General features: G+C 31.4%; 2 protein-coding genes across 3 annotated transcripts; one reads left to right on the forward strand and one right to left on the reverse strand.

Moving 5' to 3' along the window:
* Positions 1–1,861: 1,861 nt before the first annotated feature.
* LOC130452937 (serine/threonine-protein kinase 33-like) lies at positions 1,862–11,274 on the reverse strand. 2 transcript variants are annotated; one of them, XM_056792478.1, is made up of 6 exons: positions 10,969–11,274; positions 10,629–10,827; positions 10,332–10,572; positions 8,158–8,328; positions 5,300–5,634; positions 1,862–2,052 (listed from the first exon to the last, which is right to left on the reverse strand). In XM_056792478.1, the coding sequence occupies exons 1-6, from the start codon at positions 10,983–10,985 to the stop codon at positions 1,936–1,938; spliced, it is 1,080 nt and encodes a 359-aa protein (XP_056648456.1). In that variant the 5' UTR covers positions 10,986–11,274; the 3' UTR covers positions 1,862–1,935. The 2 variants fall into 2 exon arrangements, with proteins under 2 accessions (XP_056648456.1, XP_056648457.1); XM_056792479.1 differs by having other exon boundaries at positions 1,910–2,052; positions 5,304–5,634; positions 10,969–11,246.
* Positions 11,275–11,539: 265 nt separating this feature from the next.
* Positions 11,540–22,067, forward strand: LOC130452873 (transportin-3). Its single transcript, XM_056792359.1, has 12 exons — positions 11,540–11,816; positions 11,868–12,223; positions 12,281–12,540; positions 13,771–14,072; positions 14,848–15,042; positions 15,094–15,245; positions 18,273–18,543; positions 18,804–19,065; positions 19,271–19,646; positions 19,914–20,123; positions 21,165–21,404; positions 21,800–22,067. The coding sequence occupies exons 1-12, from the start codon at positions 11,700–11,702 to the stop codon at positions 21,858–21,860; spliced, it is 2,802 nt and encodes a 933-aa protein (XP_056648337.1). The 5' UTR covers positions 11,540–11,699; the 3' UTR covers positions 21,861–22,067.
* The last annotated feature ends 445 nt before the right edge of the window (positions 22,068–22,512 follow it).

A 22,512-nucleotide genomic window follows, 5' to 3' on the forward strand; every position in this document is an offset into this window, starting at 1 on the left:
GTCTTTTAGCCCTGGTAGATGTGTATAACTATATTATGAATACGGGTTCGAGAAGGTTGGCAGATTGATCTATTTCTTCCTCACCATCCGAAGATTCAGTGAGGTGATCAATACTTATTTGCAGCATCGCTCAAATCAGTGTATTCTTCAATCACAATCTCCTCATCACTACTTAGTTTCCTTAAATGTTCCGCATACTATTCTAATTCTCTTTGCGTCAATGGACGCCGCGCTATTTTAAAAGTCACTTAAGTGGTATTGTTGGGTGATACGAATCTGCTACTAGCACAAAATAGTTTTATCAAGAAAAAAAAATGATTTCCTTCTATTACTCCGTAATAGATTATCTCTTCGATGGTCCTAATCAGGATGGTAGAAGAGCGATCTCATTGGTGACAAAACAGTCTTTTTTAGAAAGAGTAGAAAGCGAACAAATTCGTTTGATCAGATTTTTAACATTTTCAGATGATTACTATTAAAAATGGCAAATCGCTCAGCATGTACTACTGACGGTAGAAAATTGCAATGACAACAAATTGCTCGAATCGATGGCGATGAAAATATTGAAAAACGGGAAATTAAAAGAAATATTGATAATAGAGGTTCTCTTATTGTGAACGCTGACTGGACTTCTTGCCTTAATTCACTAATTCACGGATGAATGTTTATGAGGTTACTTATGTAACTTACCTACCCCATTGACGAACCAGTGAAACTTTTAATCAGCTTGCTTCAAACTATCATTGTGCCAAGTTTAAAAAAGCTGGCCGAATCCTCCCCTCTCATGGTATCCTTCCACCATTCAACGGTAGTTTTGTGCCCATTGAAACTTTTAATCAGCTTGCTTCAAACTATCATTGTGCCAAGTTTAAAAAAGCTGGCCGAATCCTCCCCTCTCATGGTATCCTTCCACCATTCAACGGTAGTTTTGTGCCCATTGAAACTTTTAATCAGCTTGCTTCAAACTATCATTGTGCCAAGTTTAAAAAAGCTGGCCGAATCCTCCCCTCTCATGGTATCCTTCCACCATTCAACGGTAGTTTTGTGCCCATTGAAACTTAATCAGCTTGCTTTGAACTATCATCGTGACAAGTTTCAGAACAATTGGCCAAAACCTCTGGACAATTCAGGGACAATTTTGACGGAGTTGGAGGATTTTGTGTCTATTGTAACTTAATTTTCAGAGCACCGCACTTGAGGGGATGCAACTTTTTTACCGATAGCGGAAAAACTGAAAGAACATTTTGAATTAAAAAAAAATCCGTAATCCCATGGACGAAATTTGGAGGGAATCGTGGGGGAAAATTTATGGGAAAAAATTCCAAAGTTGAAAAATTTGTTTTTTTCGACATTTTGGGACGTTATTACACCGACGCGACACGTCTTGACGTACCCTAGTCATTGATGTATGGTAGTACTACTTTCCCCTTACTTGGGGAGGGGTCCAGCAATCTCTCAATATTGAACTTGGAGCTGTAATTTTCCGAGAATCTTCCAGATTTGGAGTGCCCATGATTGAATTGGGCTCGAAATATTTTTAGGACCCTACAGTGGCCTCTAATTCCACCGGGGGGCTTGTGATGGTGTTGTTAGGTATATGCGCATCATGTAAGAAAAAATTCTAACCTCAAAATTTGGCCCACGAGCGACGCAATATTCATGAATAAAGTTGTCACAAAAATTTTTCGAATTAAAATTCTCGAAATCTCGAGGATAATCATGGAAGATAAAGGCCGTAACTATGATCCTATGTACGTGATTTAATTTTTCCAACTTGTTAATGCTGTCTATTACAAAGTATTACTAGGTAAGTGACTAACGCTATTTTATTTTCTGAGCCTTCATTAATTAAAACCATACATAATTTTGTAATATTTCTCATTTATTCAAAAATTCAATTTGGTACAAAATACATCGTTGGATTATTAGGAACAATTAAACCGGTCTATTAGATAATTGAGCTGTATTGTACTCTGTCCTAGAGGAAGTTAGCAAATCGTCATTCACTATGGGTATAATTCCCGTTACGTCAAAATAACTTGAGGACACTGTCTGAAATATTAAAGCCATTGTCTTAAAAAATTGTTTTTAAATTCTAGAACAATTCAATTTATTTCAATTATTCGTTATTAACGGTCGTTAACGAGCTATGGAACAAAAAATTTTTTGGTGGATATCAATCAGTCATATGTTTTTCTAAAAAAGCGTTTTGAAATAGATAAAATGCTGTAAACAATATTAATAAAATTATTAAATCAATTAGATTATAATTTTCCTTGATAAATCATCTTGTTAAGCTTTATTGTCACAAGAAAATTTTACAATTTTATGGACAAAGCGACACAATTTTGAATAAGATAATATAAAATAATAATTTTACTTAATAATAATTTATAATATAATATTGGGCTGGCGACAAAGTAATTTCGGTTTTGTAGAATAAAATAACGCTTTTTTTAACAAAGAATAGTTTTTAATCAATTATATCTTTTCCGTTTTGCTTAATGACCTTTTGCCATCTTTCTTTTAACTTTGTGATTTCGTGCTTATAAAATTTCTGGTCCATATCAGCAAAAAACTGAACCAGGTGCGATTGAAGATCATCGTCGTTTGTGCAAGTTTAACTATTCAAATAATTCTGCAAACTTCGAAATAAATGTTAATCTAAACCTTTCCAATTTGACAATTCTGGCCGTTTTTCTTTGATTGCTTCATCCAGTTTCAATAATTGTTGAAAGTAAACATCAGAATTGATCTTATGGTTCCTTGGAAGCAGCTTAAAAAACGCAACACCTTTGTAATCCCACCAAACTGATAGCATGAGCTTTTTAAAATTGTTTTTGTGGTTTGTGGTGGTTCATCTTTCCTCCATTATCATTTTCTAACTATGTTTGTGATCCTTATCAGCGAAAAACTGAACCAGGTGCGATTGAAGATCATCGTCGTTTGTGAAAGTTTGACCATTCTGCAAATTTCAAAATAAATGGTAATCAGATGGTGCCAGATCAGGGCTATATGGGGCATGTGGCATCACTTCCCAGCCAAGCTTCAATAGTTTCCCACGAGTTGCCAAATATGTGTGAGGCCTTGCATTATCATGGTGGAATACTAAACCTTTCCGATTCGACAATTCTGGCCGTTTTTCCTTGATGGCTTCATCCTGTTTCGTCAATTGTTGACAGTAAACATCAGAATTGATCGTTTTTCCTTGGAAGCAGCTAAAAAAAGACAACATCTTTGTAATCTCACCAAAATGACAGCAAGAGTTTTTTTGTTGTTTTTCAGCTTTCGATGGGGTTTGTGCCGGTTCATCGTTTTCGAACTATGTTATTGTACAGGACCCATTTTTCTTCACCAGTGACGATTCTTTTCATTTCGTTTAAGGTGCATATCGCAAATGTTGATTCTTTGTGTTAAATGAATTTCTTTCAATTCGTGAGGTATTCAAATATACAGCTTATTAACTAGCCCAAGACATTTTAAGTGTTTTTCAATTGTTGTGTGCGATACATTAAGCCTCTCGCAACCTTTCGAACAGTTACATAACGATCCTCTTCAATTATGACTTTGATTTGGTCGTGATCAATTTTAGTAGGCCGACCAGAACGTTGCTCATCTTTGAGGGAAAAATCTCCAGAACGGAATTTTTTAAACCAATTCTGTTAAGCAATCGGCACCATAAACTTCACATATTTCTTTGTGAGCCGCAGCACCTTTCTTTTAAGGAAATAAAAATAGTGAAATATGCCGTAAATGTTCCTTTCTGTACTCCATTTAAAATTAACCCACCTCTAATAGCTTTAATAAAAATCACACACTATTTGCTTTTAAAGTTACGTCATTGTGACCAGTATCACGTGGCAAATGTCAAAGTACAGCACTAACATAAGTTATTCAAAAATAGAGCAATGCTCTCTATCGGTAAAAAGCGAAAGTACTTAGTTGCCAAACTTATATTTTAGTTGTGACAGCTTTAGAGAAAATATTTGAATTGTTCGTCAAATAATCTAAACCATACATAGAATTTTCTAAAATACCAAATTAAGTACCAAAGGTACTCTTTGTTTAACTCGATAAAATTTATGGTTATGGGAATATGTAGATTTTTAGAAACCGTTCGCTTTAAAAAGATATTCTGAAAAAAATTATCAGAAATCGTTATTATTTATTGGAAATACTTACAGGAGGTATTAAAACACATTCCAACATATTTTGGAGAACTAATGAATAAATAAATAAACATATGTACACATACTATCGAAGTTCATATTACTGGCATAAGAAAAAACTTGAAAGAGATTAATAATTAAAATATAAAAAATTACATTTTTCCTAATAGGTGGATTGGTCGGAAAGGTCTATTTGTATGGCCACCACGTTGCAATGAATTAAATAAAATAGATTCACTTTTTGGGGGATATCTTAAAATCTTGGCATATGCAACACCAGTAAACACAAAAAACAAAATGATCGATAGAATAAACTTCTATTGCCACGTTCTAAGACAGAATCTTGGAATGCTCTTCCCAGTTCAAAGATATAGACTCAGGAAATGCAAGATGCCCATTTCAAACATTTATCATATTTTATTTTTGTTTTTATTTGATAAATTGTAGGCTAACCAATGAAATTTCCACTTCAATTAGTAATGTTTGATCGTGTTTTAATACCTTCTGTAAGTATTTTGAATAAATAATTGCAATTTATGATAAATTTTCTTCTGAATGTCTTTTTATGGCGAACGGTTTCCTTGGCATGTACAAAGATCTATAAATCTAGATTTCCCCTAAACCATAAATTTTATCGAGTTAAACAAAGAGTACTTTTTTTGGAAAATCGATTGAAAAATTTATTTTTGCTATGTTTAGATTGTACCGGTTGTCCCTGTAAAAGTTAACCATTGGGCATGAGCTACCAATTTCCATTGTATAATTTAGAATATATACTTAAAAATCAATTCTGATTTCGCAACTTTAAAAGCATATAACTCAGAAAAGAGGGGTCGTATAAGAGTCCTAATTGTGAAATTCAAGCAACGTTACAAAGACAGCAGAAAGGGAATTTTAATCTAACCTAGAAATTTTTATTAGTTTGTTGAAAATGTCCAAATAATGACATTCAATCAGCTTTTTTTTCAAATTGTTTGTACGAACAAAAAAAAGAAAAATTCTAGTAAATATTTTTAATGGCCAAAAGGGTTGAAATTATGGTTTTCGAAGCTTTTTTATCTAAATAATTTCTATATTAAATACTTTGATACAATCGCTACAACAATATCAATTAGTATAAGGCTATTTACCAACATTTCACTTTTCCATTGTTTCATGTAATCAATAACAGTTTGATCTTTTCTTCTAGTTACCCTATTTTCCAACCAAGGGTGTTTCGACATTTCCATAGCTGTTATCCTTTCGGCCGGATCTTTTTTTAATATCGATTTTAGGAGATCTATACAATCGTTATTGATATCTTTTATAACATAATCTGGTTCGGTTTCGCATATTTTTCTCATTAATTCTTTTTCATTTGAAGATGAAAACGGGTACTTTTCGAATACAAGCAGATACAATATGACACCTATCGACCACAAATCGCACAATTCACTGTAGGTGCGATCCAATAATATTTCTGGCGCTGGAAACATGAAATTGTTGTTTAGAGTGGTTCCGTCTACAGATATCAAAAGCGAATAACATTACACCACATCAACCCTTTGTAGGTTGTCAAATTTGATTGTATACTGTAATAAGGACTGGAAATATGAAATACATGTGACTGTTTCATATTAGAAGGTTTCTTTCAGGTGACAATATGGTTTTTAGAGACTTTATGTGAAACTAAACTGTCCTACTATACTAAGTTGAAATTTCTGGAACCGTTTGTGATATTCATACTGAAACACACACTACAACTACAACAATACTCACAATTATACTGTCTGAGGCGCGTTTCTATAACCAAGTTATCGTTTTCAGTGAATAAAGAAAAACTATAAAATATTACATTTTAGAGAGAGTTTCGTTGAGAAAGTGCTACAGATACCGATCGTCCAGAAAGCGGAGCGTCGGCAACTGAGCCTGTTTTTAACATTTTTTGTTACGTCTACACTGTTGAACGATTAGATACCAGTGAGTTCGGAAATTGTTGTTGGAATTCGGTAAACATCGGTTTCGTAATCCACGTTTGTAACAAATGAATTTCTTTTTTGAAGCGTGAACTTGTATCTGTTATGCATTTTGGAAACGCGTCTACTCGAGTACGTGTTATCATGACACCGATACAACTATGGAGTGTAGATGAGGAACATCTCTGGGTTAAAAAATGTGAGCTGATTTTTGATGGGAAAATAGGTGGCGCTGATTATAGAGGGTATTCTTTTTTTACTATTTTTTTAATATTCTTAAACGTTGTTCAATTCTTTTCACCACCTATATAATATTCTGTTTTCGTTAGTTTCTAGAATCTGAAACTAGTTTCAGATATAGTAAGTGTTTAACTTCAGATCTCAATCCCATAGTACAATCAGCGACACGTATTATCCCTATAGAATTCAGACCATATTTTAAACGTACCGTCCATAAGAGATGTTACTCCTTCTCTACACTCCATAGATACAACTGTCTGAAGCACGAACATGCTTCTGTTTAATTTTTTTCGACAACGTTGCCAGTCTTATGAGCGTTGGAGGACTATGCCGATTTTGAAATGTGGGCTTATGTTAGAAAGATTGTAGTGGTTAGATCTAAACCTAATGAAAGTGTATAAAGTGAAATGATTGTATATGTTCTAAACCTCTGTTCATTATTGAATTATGAATAAATTAAGAAAATGGTTCAGACGATATGTCCCAGAATTTCTACGATTTTCCTGTTATTCCCATGCGGTGGAGAGTTGTGTTAAAATTGTCACTGAAGTCGCACTATTTGTACCAGGATATGAGGCTATAGATAGTTTTATTTTGGGAAAAATTAAAACTCCGAAATATTATGCCGAATTTTGAAACCAAAAATGAATCTAAGCCGGTAAATTAGACAGATAGAATATGTACGTATATTTTTTAGAGTGGAAAGTGGGTGGAAGTCAATACGCAGTCACCTCATCGTGGTGACTTCTGAGTAATATTTCGCTCATTACAAGAAAATATGAGCTAAGAGATACGTTTTTTAAGTATTTTTTTGCTACATAATCAAATATTGACACCGGAAGATGAACTGTTTCGCATCACATGTTTAATGTACTAGTTAAGACCAATAATATCGAAACAAAAAACTTGGGTAATTATACACTTTCGCGGTCACCTGGTTTTTTAGCTCTAGAAAATCGAAAAATGGATGGATTTTAATGATCTTGGTCTCAAAATGTTCCATTTTACGGCGGATGTATAAAAAAAAAAATACGAAAATTAAAAAAAATAAATATTTTTTACAGTTTCATGACTTTAGATGCAAAAAAAATGACTTTCTACATATAATCCTTCGTAACTGTTTCTGACGTCGTGGAATCAAGTTCGTATATTTTTTTTTCGCAATTTACATAAAAAAATGAATATTTTGAAAAAAAAATTTCAAAAAAGTTAATTTCATGAAACTGTAAAAAATATTTATTTTTTTTAATTTTCGTATTTTTTTTTAATAAATCCGCCGTAAAATAGAACATTTTGAGACCAAGATCATTAAAATCCATCCATTTTTCGATTTTCTAGAGCCAACCTAACCTAACCTAACCAAAAAACCAGGTGACCGCGAAAGTGTATAATTACCATAATTTTTAGTAAAGGATTATTTTGCAAAACCGTTTTTTTACGATTTAAAACAGTAAAACTATGAGAAATTTTCATTCCAGCTATTTCTACTAATTTTTTTTATAAATCCGCCGTAAAATGGAACATTTTGAGACCAAGATCATTAAAATCCATCCATTTTTCGACTATCTAGAGCCAAAAAATCAGGTGACCGTGAAAGTGTATAATTACCAAAACTTGACCATGTCTTATTAATGTATTTATCTAGAAAATTTAAACACTTGCAAGTGTTGAGTAAGAGAATCAAAATTACAAGGTACTGCAGATTAATTTTTTTTCTGTAACTTCATTCAGCATGCAAATGATTCAAATGTATAAAAATAAAAGGTAAATATTTGTAAATTCACTCTACTTACCCATATATAAAATTGTTCCAACTCTATCTCTCAACATACCCCTAATGCCAGATCCGACTTTGATTACACTTAAACCAAAATCTGTTAATTTTATAAAATATTCGTCAGATTCGTCATCTGGATTAGTTGCCAATAGTATATTTTCCATTTTTATATCTCTGTGAACGATATCTAAACAAATTATAAATAGTTTTAACGTCCAGTAAGCTAGCATTGTCAACATAGCGGAATCAAATTTCAAAATTTAGTGCCAATTTTTTATCAACCTCCCTCTCCATTCGAAGAATTCAATAAAACTCCAGTTTCGTTGCTAAATCGTCCTCTGTCTATCTACACTCTAAAAGTATTTAAATCAGAGTAAATTTAGCGAAATTTGTGGTGATATTTTTGTATTCGCTTGTAAGTTTTTCTTATAGTGGTCATAACATTCCAATTATTATCAATTTTCTTCTGTTTTAAGCAAATTTTGTATAATAATTCGCATTTTCGTATTTTCTGTTTATTGGCGAACATGCTAGAGCATAAGCTACTTTTTATTCAAATTCGTTTTACCTACTCGTTCCTTCTTTACTAATTTCCCGTCCCCTTTCTTATTCACCATCTCGTTATACTCAACTGGGTTCCCAGTTGTTGGAGTTTACAAACTTTCCTGTTGGAGGGAAGGGGAGGAAAAGTTTAATGAGAAGGTGGTGTTCTGGTTGGGTCCTTTATGTGGTTTAACCTGGCAGATGTAGGACTGCTGAAAAGAAATAAAATTAGGAAGGGACCAGGAATACAGATGGAAATTACTAAAGAAGGAACGAGTAGGTAGAACAGATTTGAATAAAAAGGAGCTTCTGCTCCTACATATAAAAAACTGAATAATATTTTTTTTTAAATATAACCAAACAGGAATTTGTTCTATTCTATTCGTTCTGTTCACCAAATAAACAGAAAATACGAATTTACATGAAAATTTGCTTATAACAAAAGGAAATTAATAAAGAATAATATAGCCACAATTTACTAAATTTACTTTGATTTAAACACATTTAGAGTGTAGAAAATATAGAGGACGATTTAGCAACGAGAATGAAGTTTTATTGAAATCTTTGTATAGAGTGGAAGGTCCATAACAAATTATAAGGGAATTATCAAAATGTTTAAAGAAAAATGTAACAAGCCGAATTGCATGTTACAAAATTAATTTTGTTGCTGCAGCCATTAAAAAAAAAAATGCTAACTTATAATAAAGTTGGCATCGTCACATAAATTTTCCACTTAGAGGACAACCAAGTTATTGCAAATTAGCTACTAATCTCAAATGGCAGGAATGGTAATAAATTAAAAAAAAATTCTGAAAATTCAAAACTGCTAATCAGATACAGAAGACTGAAAATATTATTCAGCACTAAATTTAATCATTACAACTGAATAAGGGCACAAGGTATCGAAAAATCAGCTTTTTGGGAAAAAATTAAACAGGAAACTGTTTCAATACAAATTAGATCATCACCTTAGAAATATCAATCATGGTCACTCAGGGAAAAAGTAAAAATTAATCATACCATTTGAGTAGAAAGCCTCTAAAAGAGCTTGAATAAACTTTTAACTTCGAGTACAGAAGCTTTGTCATTACTGGTTGAACCTCGTCAGGGGATAGGTAGGAGGAATGATGAAAATAATAATTAACAATACATAGGTTCACAGAGCTCAATAAACGATTGATTTTATTGGCCATAAGCTACAGAAACCCTCGGAAAATCTTTATAAAAGCCCTCTTTGATGTAGAGCGTAAACTTCGGATTGTTTGATAAGAAATGAATAATTTCAATGATAGAAACCGAGTGTCAAGCCAACTGGTAATTTGTTGCTTACCAAAAACAAAACGAAAATACAATAATATAAGTATCAACGTTTTTCCCTTGTTCAATTATGGAATGTTCAAATAGGGAATAGAAATTTTTGAATCGTTTCGTTCCAAGCCGTCAATAAACCATCATTGGTACGGTGGGGATTCTGCGCAATAGAAATTACATGTTTCAACCGGGCAGTTACCGTTTACGAACGATTCTATTTTGTGTTTCAACCGACTTAGATATCGTTTGTGAACAGTTTCCTGGAGGGTCTTTTCCAATATGTGAACTTTGATTCCGATATGTTGACAAAGTTATGGACCTATATAAAACACTTACCATTCTTATGTAAATATTTAACAGCACTAATAAGTTGTTTGGCTATTTTCTTAATAGTTTTTTCGGAAAGAGGACATGAACTTTTAAACTTGTTTAATAAAGTTTCACGACATAATTCAAATACCATATAGATTTTTTTTGAAGTTTCATAAACTCTATCCAACAAAATAATATTTTGGTGAAAAACTGATTTCAATATCTTTATTTCTCTGTAAACTTCTTGTAGACTCACAGTTCCTGACTAAAGATTTAAAAAATACTTTATATTACTGCATTATTTTCATCTACAGTACTTACATAGTATTTGCTAACAATTTTAATGGCATATTCTTTAGTTGTTAATTTATCTATAGCTTGAACTACTATCCCAAAAGTGCCATGGCCAATTTGTTCTCGAAATTCAAAAACTTCAAATAAACGTTTCAAATCATCTAGTTTTACATGTTTAACATCCCTTTCCTTTAAACTGTTTTTTAACTGTCTAGTGCTACTGAACCTAATTGAAAATGTAGAATTATAAATTTGATCTATAATATCCATTATGTTAACATTTCACCAAAAAGTATGATGAAAAGTATTTACAATAAAATTTTAATTATAATGTTAACAATATAGTATTTTACAAAGTTCGACTTACGTTTCATCAAGGAACATTTAGTATTTTAAGATCAATCTCAAAACTTTAAACTGACATTTAAATTTGATTGTTTTCAAACAAGATTTGGGGATTGTTTAATATTATTATGTCGGAATCGATTTCGTTAATAAATTTATGTCATTCTTTTTTATTCATATCATATTGTTATACGTTATTACACATTTTCAAAATTTAATGAACAATTGTCATTTGAATTTCAAAAACTAGTCCACGAATTAGTAGATGTACATTATTACTCGTAAGTAATTTTTGTTCCATAACGCACAAGGAATTGGAATCACGAGTAGATCAGATTAATTCGAAAGAAATCCCATCATCAATTCTTCTTCTTTACTTAATACAATTTGTGGTCTACAAAAGATGTAACGGGATGGTTTTCCTGTACAGCAAAATGATAAAAACGATAAGTAGTGAATTTAAAACGGGTAAATTGTATGTAGAGATAATAATTTATTGGAGAAATTTAGATATATTTAACTAGTTTTTAGATATTGCCATATCTTGGTTGCGAGAATATATGACGTCATTATATACAGCGTCAAAAATGACAGAACACCAAAAATTACTTTCTGACAGTAATGATAACTACTTTATCGATGTTGAGACCGAAAATTCAGTTTTTGACAATTTATATTTAAAATAATGCATTTTTTAACCAATGTAGTTGATTTTTGCATATTTTAGTCATTTTATCATTACAACAATTTATTATGGATCAAAAACCATCTTTAGATTTGGTGATATCAGCAGTTTCTGCATTATACAACAACCCAAACATTAGGGAAAAGGAAAGAGCTTCCCAATGGCTTTTGGAACTCCAAAAATCCGTATGTAATTTATTAATTAAAAGTAACTCTATTTTTACTCCTATTTTCTAGGTCCATGCTTGGACAATTGCAGACGAATTATTACATCTAAAACAAGATCTAGAATCATGTTACTTTGCTGCACAGACTATGAGAACAAAAATTCATCAATCTTTTCATGAATTGCCACCAGAAGTACATGATTCATTAAGAGATTCTGTACTTGATCATATTAGTCAAATCAATGAAAGCACTAGTACTGTTATAGTAACGCAATTATGTGTTGCTTTAGCAGATTTGGCACTACAAATGCCTTCTTGGCAAAAACCAACATTGGATTTGATAAACAGATTCTCCCAGAACAACATTTGGCCACTACTAGAAATTTTAACTGTACTTCCCGAAGAATTAGAAAGCAGATCTGTGAGGTAAGTTAGTTATGCTGAAATTTCAAATAAATATCAATTAGTTATATTATATTGTAGGTTAGGTGAAAATAGGAGAGTTGAAGTATTAGAGGAGATGAAATTTTGTGCACCAGTTGTCAACGAATTTTTAAAATATTGCTCAAATCTTTATGAAAATTGGCAGGATCATGTTCAGTTTAACGTAAAGGTATTACGTTGCTTTACAACATGGATTTCAGTTGGTGCAATCAGTTTGAATGATCTTGGAGAAAATGTTGTAATTAACAGAGCATTTGAGATACTCAATTTTAAACCACAAAATGATAAAACCATATCAGGTATACTTAATTTATTTTTTTCTGTATAATTTATATTTTAGCAATATTGGGAATGAATTTGAAATTGCCTTCTTCCTCTCTTTTCCTTTTCCATCTTTAGAGTTCTGTTCCCTTTTGTACTTATTTCTCCAACCATCTTCCTAAATTCCTCCAAATTTGCCCCTATTCTTTGTCAATGCTTTCTTTATTTGGTATCTTCTTTCATTTTTAATGGTGCTTGCAGCCTCTTATGTTATGTCTTTATGAATTCAGTTGTTTCCTACTTATTTTTTCTATTATTGTTTCTTGTTTTGTTACTTTTCTAAAGTAAGTATTTTTTCTATATCTTACTGTTCTTAATTTTGCTGTCTGTTGTATCTACATTGTTATATCTAGTTCTATATAACATAGGTCTTCTTGATTGTTGTTCATTACCTACAGTTTATATAACTTTTGAAATTTATTATTAGAATTTGCTATCAAGAGCACACCATCTGCATATAGCAAGCTACTCATTTTTACAGGATCCATTTTCTTACATTCAAACATTGTCATTAGAGGTTCAGTGTTTTTTTATCTGATTCAGTTCTTGTCCATAATAATTATAAACAGTAGTGGGTTTAAATTGTCTCCTTGCTTTAGTTTTTTTCCATTATAAACTCCTTGCATGTAACTCCTACAATTTTTACTTTCCCCCTAACTATTTATGCTTCTTATAGACTGTATTACTCTATAGATATTTTTAATTCCTCTACTATTATCCATATTCCTTTTATAAAGTCACTACCAAATCAATTCAAATTTTTTTTTCTTAGTTTAGTATTTAGTTTTCCCTTCTTTTCTTGTTTAAATATAAGGTTTCTTTGGCAGCTATTCTTTACCCATTTTTTCCAACTTTGTATCTTCATTTTCATTTCATGAACTTTCTTTAGATTCTGCTATCTACATCTGTCTAGTCTACCCCTGTTGGGGTTGATTATCTTTGTCTTCTATTACATCTATTTTCTTCTTTCTATTTACCTTTATTCTTTTTATTTGTGCAAAATTTTTCTCTTATTTATCATGTTTGGTTCTGTTTTCAAATTCTTTCCAATTTTGTTGTTTTCATGATTTAAAAAAAAATAAAAAGTTATAACACATACTTAAGCTCTTGATGCAACTGGTAATCAGCAGATAAGTAGGATTACAATATAATACAATATATTTTTGCCTTATTTCTTTAAAAACATTAATTAATGGAAATTCTTTTAGGTGCTTTTCATGAGGCTGCCACTGATTGTATATGTACTCTCCTATTATGTTTGGAAGATAACAATAACCAAATGCAATTAGAAAATTTCCTTTTTAATAATATCATAAATTTGGAAGTACCCTATCACTTATCAGTTGCCAATGAAGATCAGGGAAAATCTATGGATTATTGTAGATTATTTACTGAATTGGCGGAAGCATTTCTAGAAAAAATCATTTCAAATAGTACAGTAAAACAAATGCATTATGCCATAAAAATTTTGGATTTGGTTTTAATGTGTGTAGGTCACCATGATTATGAAGTAAGTGAAATTTTGTTTTAGACCATCTGATTAGTTTTTGTACCATATGATTACATCAGGAAACAAATTTTACACACATCTGCTACTTCTCAATGAATTATTTTTATGCTGCAACTATATTCATTGTTTTCTTTATATATACTTTTACTATGTAAAAAGGTCTGGTTTTTGAGATAATCAACATAATCTTCCATTTATATTTTCAAGTTACAAGAGATCTTTGGACTCTATCCATTCCATCTTCCTTAATCCTCTTTTTTTGTTCAAATTTCCTTAATTTGATTTACCCAGTTCTTTATTGGTATCCTCCTTCATTTTCAAAATATTTTTTGTCTTCATTATTTTTCTTATTAATGTTCCATTACCAATTCAGCGGTTTTTTTTGTTTGTTGTCTTATCATTGGTTATCCATAACCTGATACCCTTTTTCTTCATGATCATATTCAATATATTTCTATTTGATTTCAATTTCTTCCAAACCTTCCAAACCTTATATTTGTAAAACTATTGATCTTTTCAGTGTATAACTCACCTTCATTAAAGTCATTATCATTTTTCACAGTCTACTGTGCTTTTAAGGTCATTAATGTTTTTTTTTATTTTAGCGTCTTCGATTTCAATTGCAAGTCTAAATTGCTTCTTTCAAATTTATATTTTTCTAAAACCCTACAAAGTATGCACGGAGCTCTGCTGTAATTCAATTTTTAGTTAATAGTAAACTGTTTACATAAATAAATCGTTCTCTTACAAGCATCCTATTTCTTACAATTTTTAGATAGCAGAAATCACATTCAACTTATGGTACGTCTTGAGTGAAGAATTGTATCAAAAGAATAACAAAGAATTAACTGAACTGTTTAAACCATATGTGGAACGATTGATTACAGCACTTTGCAGACATTGTCAAATGGAGCCAGACAACGAAGGACTTTTAGAAGATGGAGACGAGTTTAAAGATTTTAGATTAAAAGTAAATTGATTTAAATTTTATATAAACTTTGAGTTATTTTGTTTACTTTAGGTATCGGATTTAATTAAGGACGTCGTTTTTATAGTGGGAAGTAGCAGCTGTTTCAGACAGATGTTTATTAACTTGCAATCTCCTGGTGTTACATGGGATTCTAGTGAAGCTGCTCTGTTTGTTATGCAGTCTGTTGCTAAAAGTGTATTACCGTAAGTATAGTTTTTCAACAAACTCATTTATATTCTTAACATTCCTCAGGTAAAACCCCAAAATTAGATAATGTGTAACTATGAATCTATGAGTGATTCTTTTTTCTAGCCACAACAGCAAAGATGTCTCGGTACTTATAGCTGATTTTCCAATCCTCTTTTAGTTCTAAGTTCCTAGATGTGCACTAAGGTTATGCTGTGTTGTGCTTTGGTACATAATTTATATATTGACCTATAAATCACAGAATCAACACGCTGCTTTTTCCACTCTAGTCCTTAGGTATCGATTGATTTAGCAATGCCAAGAAGGATTCTTGTGAGTAAGCAAAGTTTATTTTTACTCAGATTCTGAGATTTTAATTTCTGACCATAAACTTCCAAAAATATCTTTGCTTGCCTCATGGGTAGTATAGTTACAATAAAGAAAAAAATTTATACTCAAGTTCTAGAAAGTATTCACCAAAATAAATGTTGTATGATTTAATTTATTATAATTAAAGAGATAATAACTTAATAATATCCTGTATATTGTCAGTCTTTTCATACACATTTTATTTTCTTCCTGCTTTGGGATATTACATTTATAATTATGTACAAATTTGTTCATTTTTGATTGTACTACTTCATTCACCTTTGAACATAATCCAATACAAATGATGAATTTTGGTAGTGAGCAGCATTTAACTTATAAAGACTAATAATTTTCTTTATTTTATGAATAATTTCTAGGGTTCACGCCAGCATGGCGACATAGCGACAATTGTCGCCAAATCATCAAGAAATGTCGCCAAAATCATACACATCGACGACAAATTTGTCGCCCAAAATATTTTTAAAAAAACCTATCTTTTATATTTACTGTGCTGTTTTTGCATAAAAGAATTTATATATGCCGTAAAAATATGTATAAAAGTCTGTGTAGCATGCATATGTTAATTTTTTTACCTTTGTCTACCACGTTATATTGTTGGACCACTAAATCATAACTTAGGTGGTCCTTTTGGACCACTAAATTTTCATTGCTGGTGTGAACCCCGAATTAATTTCCCCAAAAAAAATTCAAAATAAACACAACACTGTAATCAAAATGACTGTGTTTGTTATATATTTGTTAGGAAAACCTATTTATTACACTTTGATGGATTCAATTATGATGCCTCAATTTATTCACAGATTCAAATCAATAGACATCAACTTTGGATTTAATCGCAAAAATGAAACATGTAGACTTCAGCTAATTTGTTTAACAGACATTTTAATAGAGAATATTACGAACACGTAGATTTATTAACTATACTATGAAGTAGAAACAGTGGAAGTCTTTTATCACGTGACTAATACGTCAGCACAATGTTCATATGAATCAAATAAAAATTTCTAACACCTCAGTAAAAATTATAGTTGTGACTAATATTTCAAAGAACTGCCTTTTACGAATTGGTAATCGACATATTTAGCAAAACTCTTTTGCTAAAAATATTAATATACTTGGTGATTAAATTGTGTGCAGGATTACATATATATGCAGTTCACAAAAGTGACGAAATATTTAGTCCATCAACTGGGTATCCTCTTAACTAAATTAAAATTACACTTTATGAACTTATTTATATTAGAAACTTTTTTGGGATAAGCTATATGTCTTAAATAGAAGATTACTAAACTTCTTGAAGAAGCTGAAATTTATCATATTTAAATTAATATTATGCAGAACTTTTTGCATTCTAAAATATTTATTACTCAGAACCTGTATGATAAAACATTAAATTACCAGTTTTCTAAGAATTTCACATACCACATTATAAGCAACAGGTGACAAATCATACTGTATAGATAATACTATGTGTAATCCTAATTTTCCTTAATGTTATTTAAAAGTGTAAGCTGACTTTAATCTAGCCCTAACCTAACCTAATTCAAGGCTTAAGAACATGGGACGGTATTGTATTATCGTTTAACATATTTACTAACTTATAGTAAAATATGCATTGCAATCTTCACGTCTCATGGGATTTTAAGTATTATAAAATGACAAAAATCCTCAAGTTAATGATATATTCGTACTTACCGAGGTAAAATTCAATAAAAAATTGAGTTAGTTCTTAAAAAAACTTATTTTAAAAATAAAGACACGTTCAATCCCAAAAATTCGTCAAAAACACCACAGTAAACAAAGCTCTCGTCAAATTCAACTCTTCATAAAAAGAAACAATATCAGAAAATGGAATAGAGGATGTAAAGGTATTTATTATAATGAATAGGGGTAATATATATATATACTCAAATAAATCGTATTACTGCCTGATTTATAAACTTCTTATGAGATCAACTGAAGTGTATTAAATTGGTGTCCATTGTGAAGAGATTTATAGATAAGGTCATCATTCCACTAGACCATCCACCTTAATCACCGGATTTTTGTATTGTGATTTCTATCTATTTCCTATAGTGAACATAGTTTTAAAGCAGTTGAAAGTCTAAAGAGTAACTCCTTAAACAGTGTTGGAAATGTTTTGCATGGTCGAAAATATGTCTTTGATAAATCATAGATTGTGCCACTTGAAGATCTTCACTGTTCCTACTATATCTATTTTGTTTGTACTATACTGTACATGAAGAATTTTATTACCTTTTTATTACTCATCAGTGTGATAATTCCCTAATTAATTCATGAAATATTACTTTAAAACTATTATCACTAGGAAATATTCTACAAAAGTTTATAATATCATTTATCTACAAAAATTTTATATTAATAACACTTAAATCAAACATTGAATATCTTAATTTTAACTTCATACATTATTTAAATTCACACATTAAAATTGTTGTACATGAAAAGAAATTACTATAATAGAAGCATTATAATAGTTCTTCATTATTATATTTGTGATTATATCTAATATAATACTGGTAGTACTCTTGTAGATATAGATTTTTACAGTGATTCATGTAGTGAAGATGTTGTTAATTTATTTTTTTATTTGTAGTTATTTTTTTTACCTACATTTATTCATTTTCTTCTAGTACTGAAAATGAAGTAGTACCTAAGGTGGTAGAGGCTATACTGAACGCTCCAGAAAACACCCACATAGCAGTCAAATATACATCAGTACTCTTATTAGGAGAATTATGTGAATGGATAGAAAAGCATCCGAATACGTTGGATCCAATTCTAAATTTTTTGGTTTGTTGTTTACCCGTACCCGGAATAGGAGCAGCTGGAGCAGTAGCGTTGCAAAATATATGCGCTAGCTGCAACGATCATATGCCAAGACATGTACCAGTTCTTTTACAAGTATGACTATATATTTACACTATAATATAGTATATTGAGTTTCTCTAGGATTATAAAATATATAGATAACAGGAGGTCACTTGATTTAAAATCCCGATTTCAAGTTGTATGTATTTAAAAATGATGCATTACTTTCTAATGTTACTATAATTTGCATAAAGATAACTAAATTTAACAGTAATTATACTAAATAAACCATTTTATGCTCGAATACCGTAATGTTTGATAAATATCTACAAAATTCCCAATTTTCTGTTTAGCTACTTCATCAATCAGATACCTTCGCAATAAGCAATGTTGCTACAGTTGGACTTCTGAAAGGGGTAGCTTCAATAATAGGTCGATTACCTCATCCTGAAATTACTCCGGCATTACTAGAACTTTGCTCTATGCAGCTCAATCCTATCTGTCAATTGATTGAACAAGATATTAGGCCTATAAAAGGAACAAAATCTGATCCAGTGTTGTGGTTAGATAGACTGAGCTCAGTACTTAGATATGTAAATGTACATGTTCCAGAAGGTAGGTGAATTTTGATTTTAACATTATTTATATCAATAAACGTTACTTAATGACAGGTTTATTTTCTATCAAGTAAAATATTTATAACATATTTATGTGAATAAACGTCACTTAATGACATTTTGAAATGATTTTCAGTATTTGATCTTATAATAATTATTGACTCTTTTGTTGGATGCTGGTATTATTATTTAAGTTGTTTCAGGTGAATTGAATCCATGCAAACCTGCTATAATGGAAGTATGGCCTGTGCTGTCACGCACTTTTGATAAATACCAAAGTGACATTAGGATAATGGAAAGATGCTGTCGTTCTGTACGTTTCATGCTTCGTTGTGTCTCTCAAGACGTGCGTGAACTTTTAGAAAGTTTAGTTGGACAGATAGTGCGCATATATAGTGTATACAAACATTCGTGTTTTTTGTATGTAGGTAGTATACTTGTGGATGAATATGCTACAGATGTAAATTGTGCCCAAGGACTTTTAGATATGTTGAAAGCTTTTTTGGAACCTACTTTTCAATTATTACAGGAAGAAAATGGACTGAAAAATCATCCTGATACAGTAGATGATTTTTTTAGGTAAGATAATATTTTATTCAGATTCATAGTTCACTCATCTTAGGTCAAACTAGGTGAATATTTCGGAAAATCGACAAAATTTTTCGATTCCACAATACAAGTTTTTACGTGGTAATATACTGAGTATTTCGATTTTCCCTTTATAATTACTGGACTGTCAATATTTGTGACCTTATGGATTTTCTAAAGGCTATAAAGCAGACAATGGTTAAGATATTGATTCACAACTCTTTATTAAAATATGTAACGTTTAAATTTATGTTTTAGGTTATGTGCGAGATTTATACAAAGAGCGCCAGTTGCATTTTTGGAGTGTGAAGCTCTAGTGCATATTGTACAATGTGCTATTATGGCTTCCACTCTTGATCACAAAGAAGCAAATATGTCTGTGATGAAATTCTTTTATGATTTGATTAATCAAGGTCAGAGTGGAAAATTAGATCCTAGCTATGAAACTAGAAAGATGTTGGTTAAAAGGTTAGTAAGTTTAAATTTTTGGTACATAAATTGTTGTGTTAGAAGTGATTGTTTATCATAATCAGCAATTTGTTTGAACAATGATCACTGGTTTTCAACAGCAGCACAAACAAGTGATGTTCCACATATCCTTTTAATATCTGTATTTTCTTGTCTTTTGTACACACATTTTCTCACTTCTTTCTTTTTTAACCGGCGCTACGGTCCTTTGAGAACCAAGCTTTCTCAACAATCGACTGCCAATCTTTTCTATCCTGAGCATGGTGCCTCCAAAGTCAAATCCCTGCTGGATCAGGTCTGCCTCAAACGTCCTCCAATCGATACAGGAACTGTATCGGTCTGAAGACATCCTCTCCACGTGTCTCAGCCACCTCAGACGCGTCCCCCGGATGACACCACCAAATCTCGCTCGCTATTCCTCCGAATCCTCCACGCACCGATTTCGCAAACAGGGACAAAAGCAGACATAGCAAGCACAGGAAGGTTGTGCCTGCCGTGTGGAGATATCTGTGGATATTCATCATGAACTTCTGTAGGTTCGGGAAAGACGTGCCTTTGTAGCTGATTCTACAGAATTGCACTTCTCTAAAGAAAGGAGTTCCTATAAATTGACGTTCTGGGCGTCTGCAGGCGAACTCTGTCTTCATGAGTCATGTCTGCTTGTCGAGTAGGTGGGATTATATTGGACAACTCAGAAGAGCATCTGCTGAAGTATCGGTCAGGTCACTGACCTTTCTTCTATGCTGTAAGCTGTCCAAGTTTATCCAGGTTAACTCGTTTCGCCTCATCCTCAGGGTAGGCTTGGTAGCCGAGCTCCAAATGTGCGAGCAATACTCCAAAGGGGACGAATCTGGGCTATGTAGGAAGCTAGAACCTGTTGCGGAGTATATAGGTTTTTGGTCTTAAAGAAGGCTCCAAGTTTTGGTGATACTGAGGTTTATTTATTATAAATTATACATTTATTCTATCAAATTATAGCAATATATTATTATATTTGTGTAGGCGGCGTGTGATATTAAATTATTTATTGTTATTTAACAGACTAATTAACGAATATGGTCAACAACTAGTCTCAACTTTAATTACCTCATGTGTATTTTACTTGCATTCCTATATGCTAAGCGAAGTTGGCGACGTTTTCGTTCAATTATTGGACTTTGACAGAGAATCAACAAGTAAATGGTTAGCCACTGGTCTCGATATGTTACCTAAAAATAGCAACGGCGGTATTATGGCAGCAACACCACAACAACTAACTAATATTCACGAATCTATAGTTAGGTAAGTTAATTTATAAATTTCTCATTGCAAATAGAATTCTAAAATATAAAAAGAACCACTTTTACTTGTTCAAATGACAAGACCTTGTGGACTTGTTCGTAACAATATTCTTATATTCAATAAGTTAATCTAGATCTGCCAACAATCATTTTGTAAGAAAATTTGAAATACTTAAAAATTATACTATTATAATTTTTTGGATGTAATCAAGTATCTTATTCTTATGTGACATTGGAAAGTTTTAATATGCCAATCCAATCATTTGAGTACTGCACTAGTAGCAGTCATCCATGCAGTCACTGGAAAAAAGTAATAGCTTAGTTACGTGTAAAATTCACTTATTAATGACTTGAACTTTTCATGTAAAAATTGAATGTTTTCTTTTTGTGTTTCAGATCAAATACTTCGAAGTCCGTTACGCACGCTTTAAAAGACCTAACCAGATTATATCGTTAATTTCAAAAGTTAATACCTACTATTTTGACAGTTGTGTAATATGTGTAATATAAGTAATTTTATAATGATATTCGTCAAGTCCTCTTAATTATAAGCACCTGTGAATATTTCATTTGAAGAATTGGCAAGGTGTACAATTAGAAAAAAAGAGATTGTATTTTTATTGTCATATGATTAAGAATAAAATATTGTTAGTGTTCTAGACTATTTTTATTCGCTATTATTTAATATACACATCACCCGATGGTTTGAATAATATTGTGTTTTTATTAATTCTAGGTATAAAAGTCTAAAAAAATAGCTCCGCATTTTTATCGCGATATAGGTTCATGTATTTCACTTCAAGTCTATTGATTCTCAGTGCAAAAATATTAAATTTCGACATTTTTCTTACTTCCGTTAACTGTAGTTTTTCCTCCTGAAGTGCCCACCATAGCTAAATAAACGTGGATAAAAGCCAAATTACAAATTAAAAGACAACCATAAAGTAAAAAGTAACAAAATTTTATTAACCTCCGTTAAAGTACTGCCATTGACCAGTATTACACTTATCACAACGTGGAAACGTGATTTTCATCGGCTAGAAGATCGCGAATCAAAAATTTGATCAATTTTTTTTCATACTTCGAATCGAAAATTTTTCATTACCTTT

The sequence above is a fragment of the Diorhabda sublineata genome, chromosome 2 (assembly GCF_026230105.1).
Source record: "Diorhabda sublineata isolate icDioSubl1.1 chromosome 2, icDioSubl1.1, whole genome shotgun sequence".
Classification (NCBI taxonomy): domain Eukaryota; kingdom Metazoa; phylum Arthropoda; class Insecta; order Coleoptera; family Chrysomelidae; genus Diorhabda; species Diorhabda sublineata.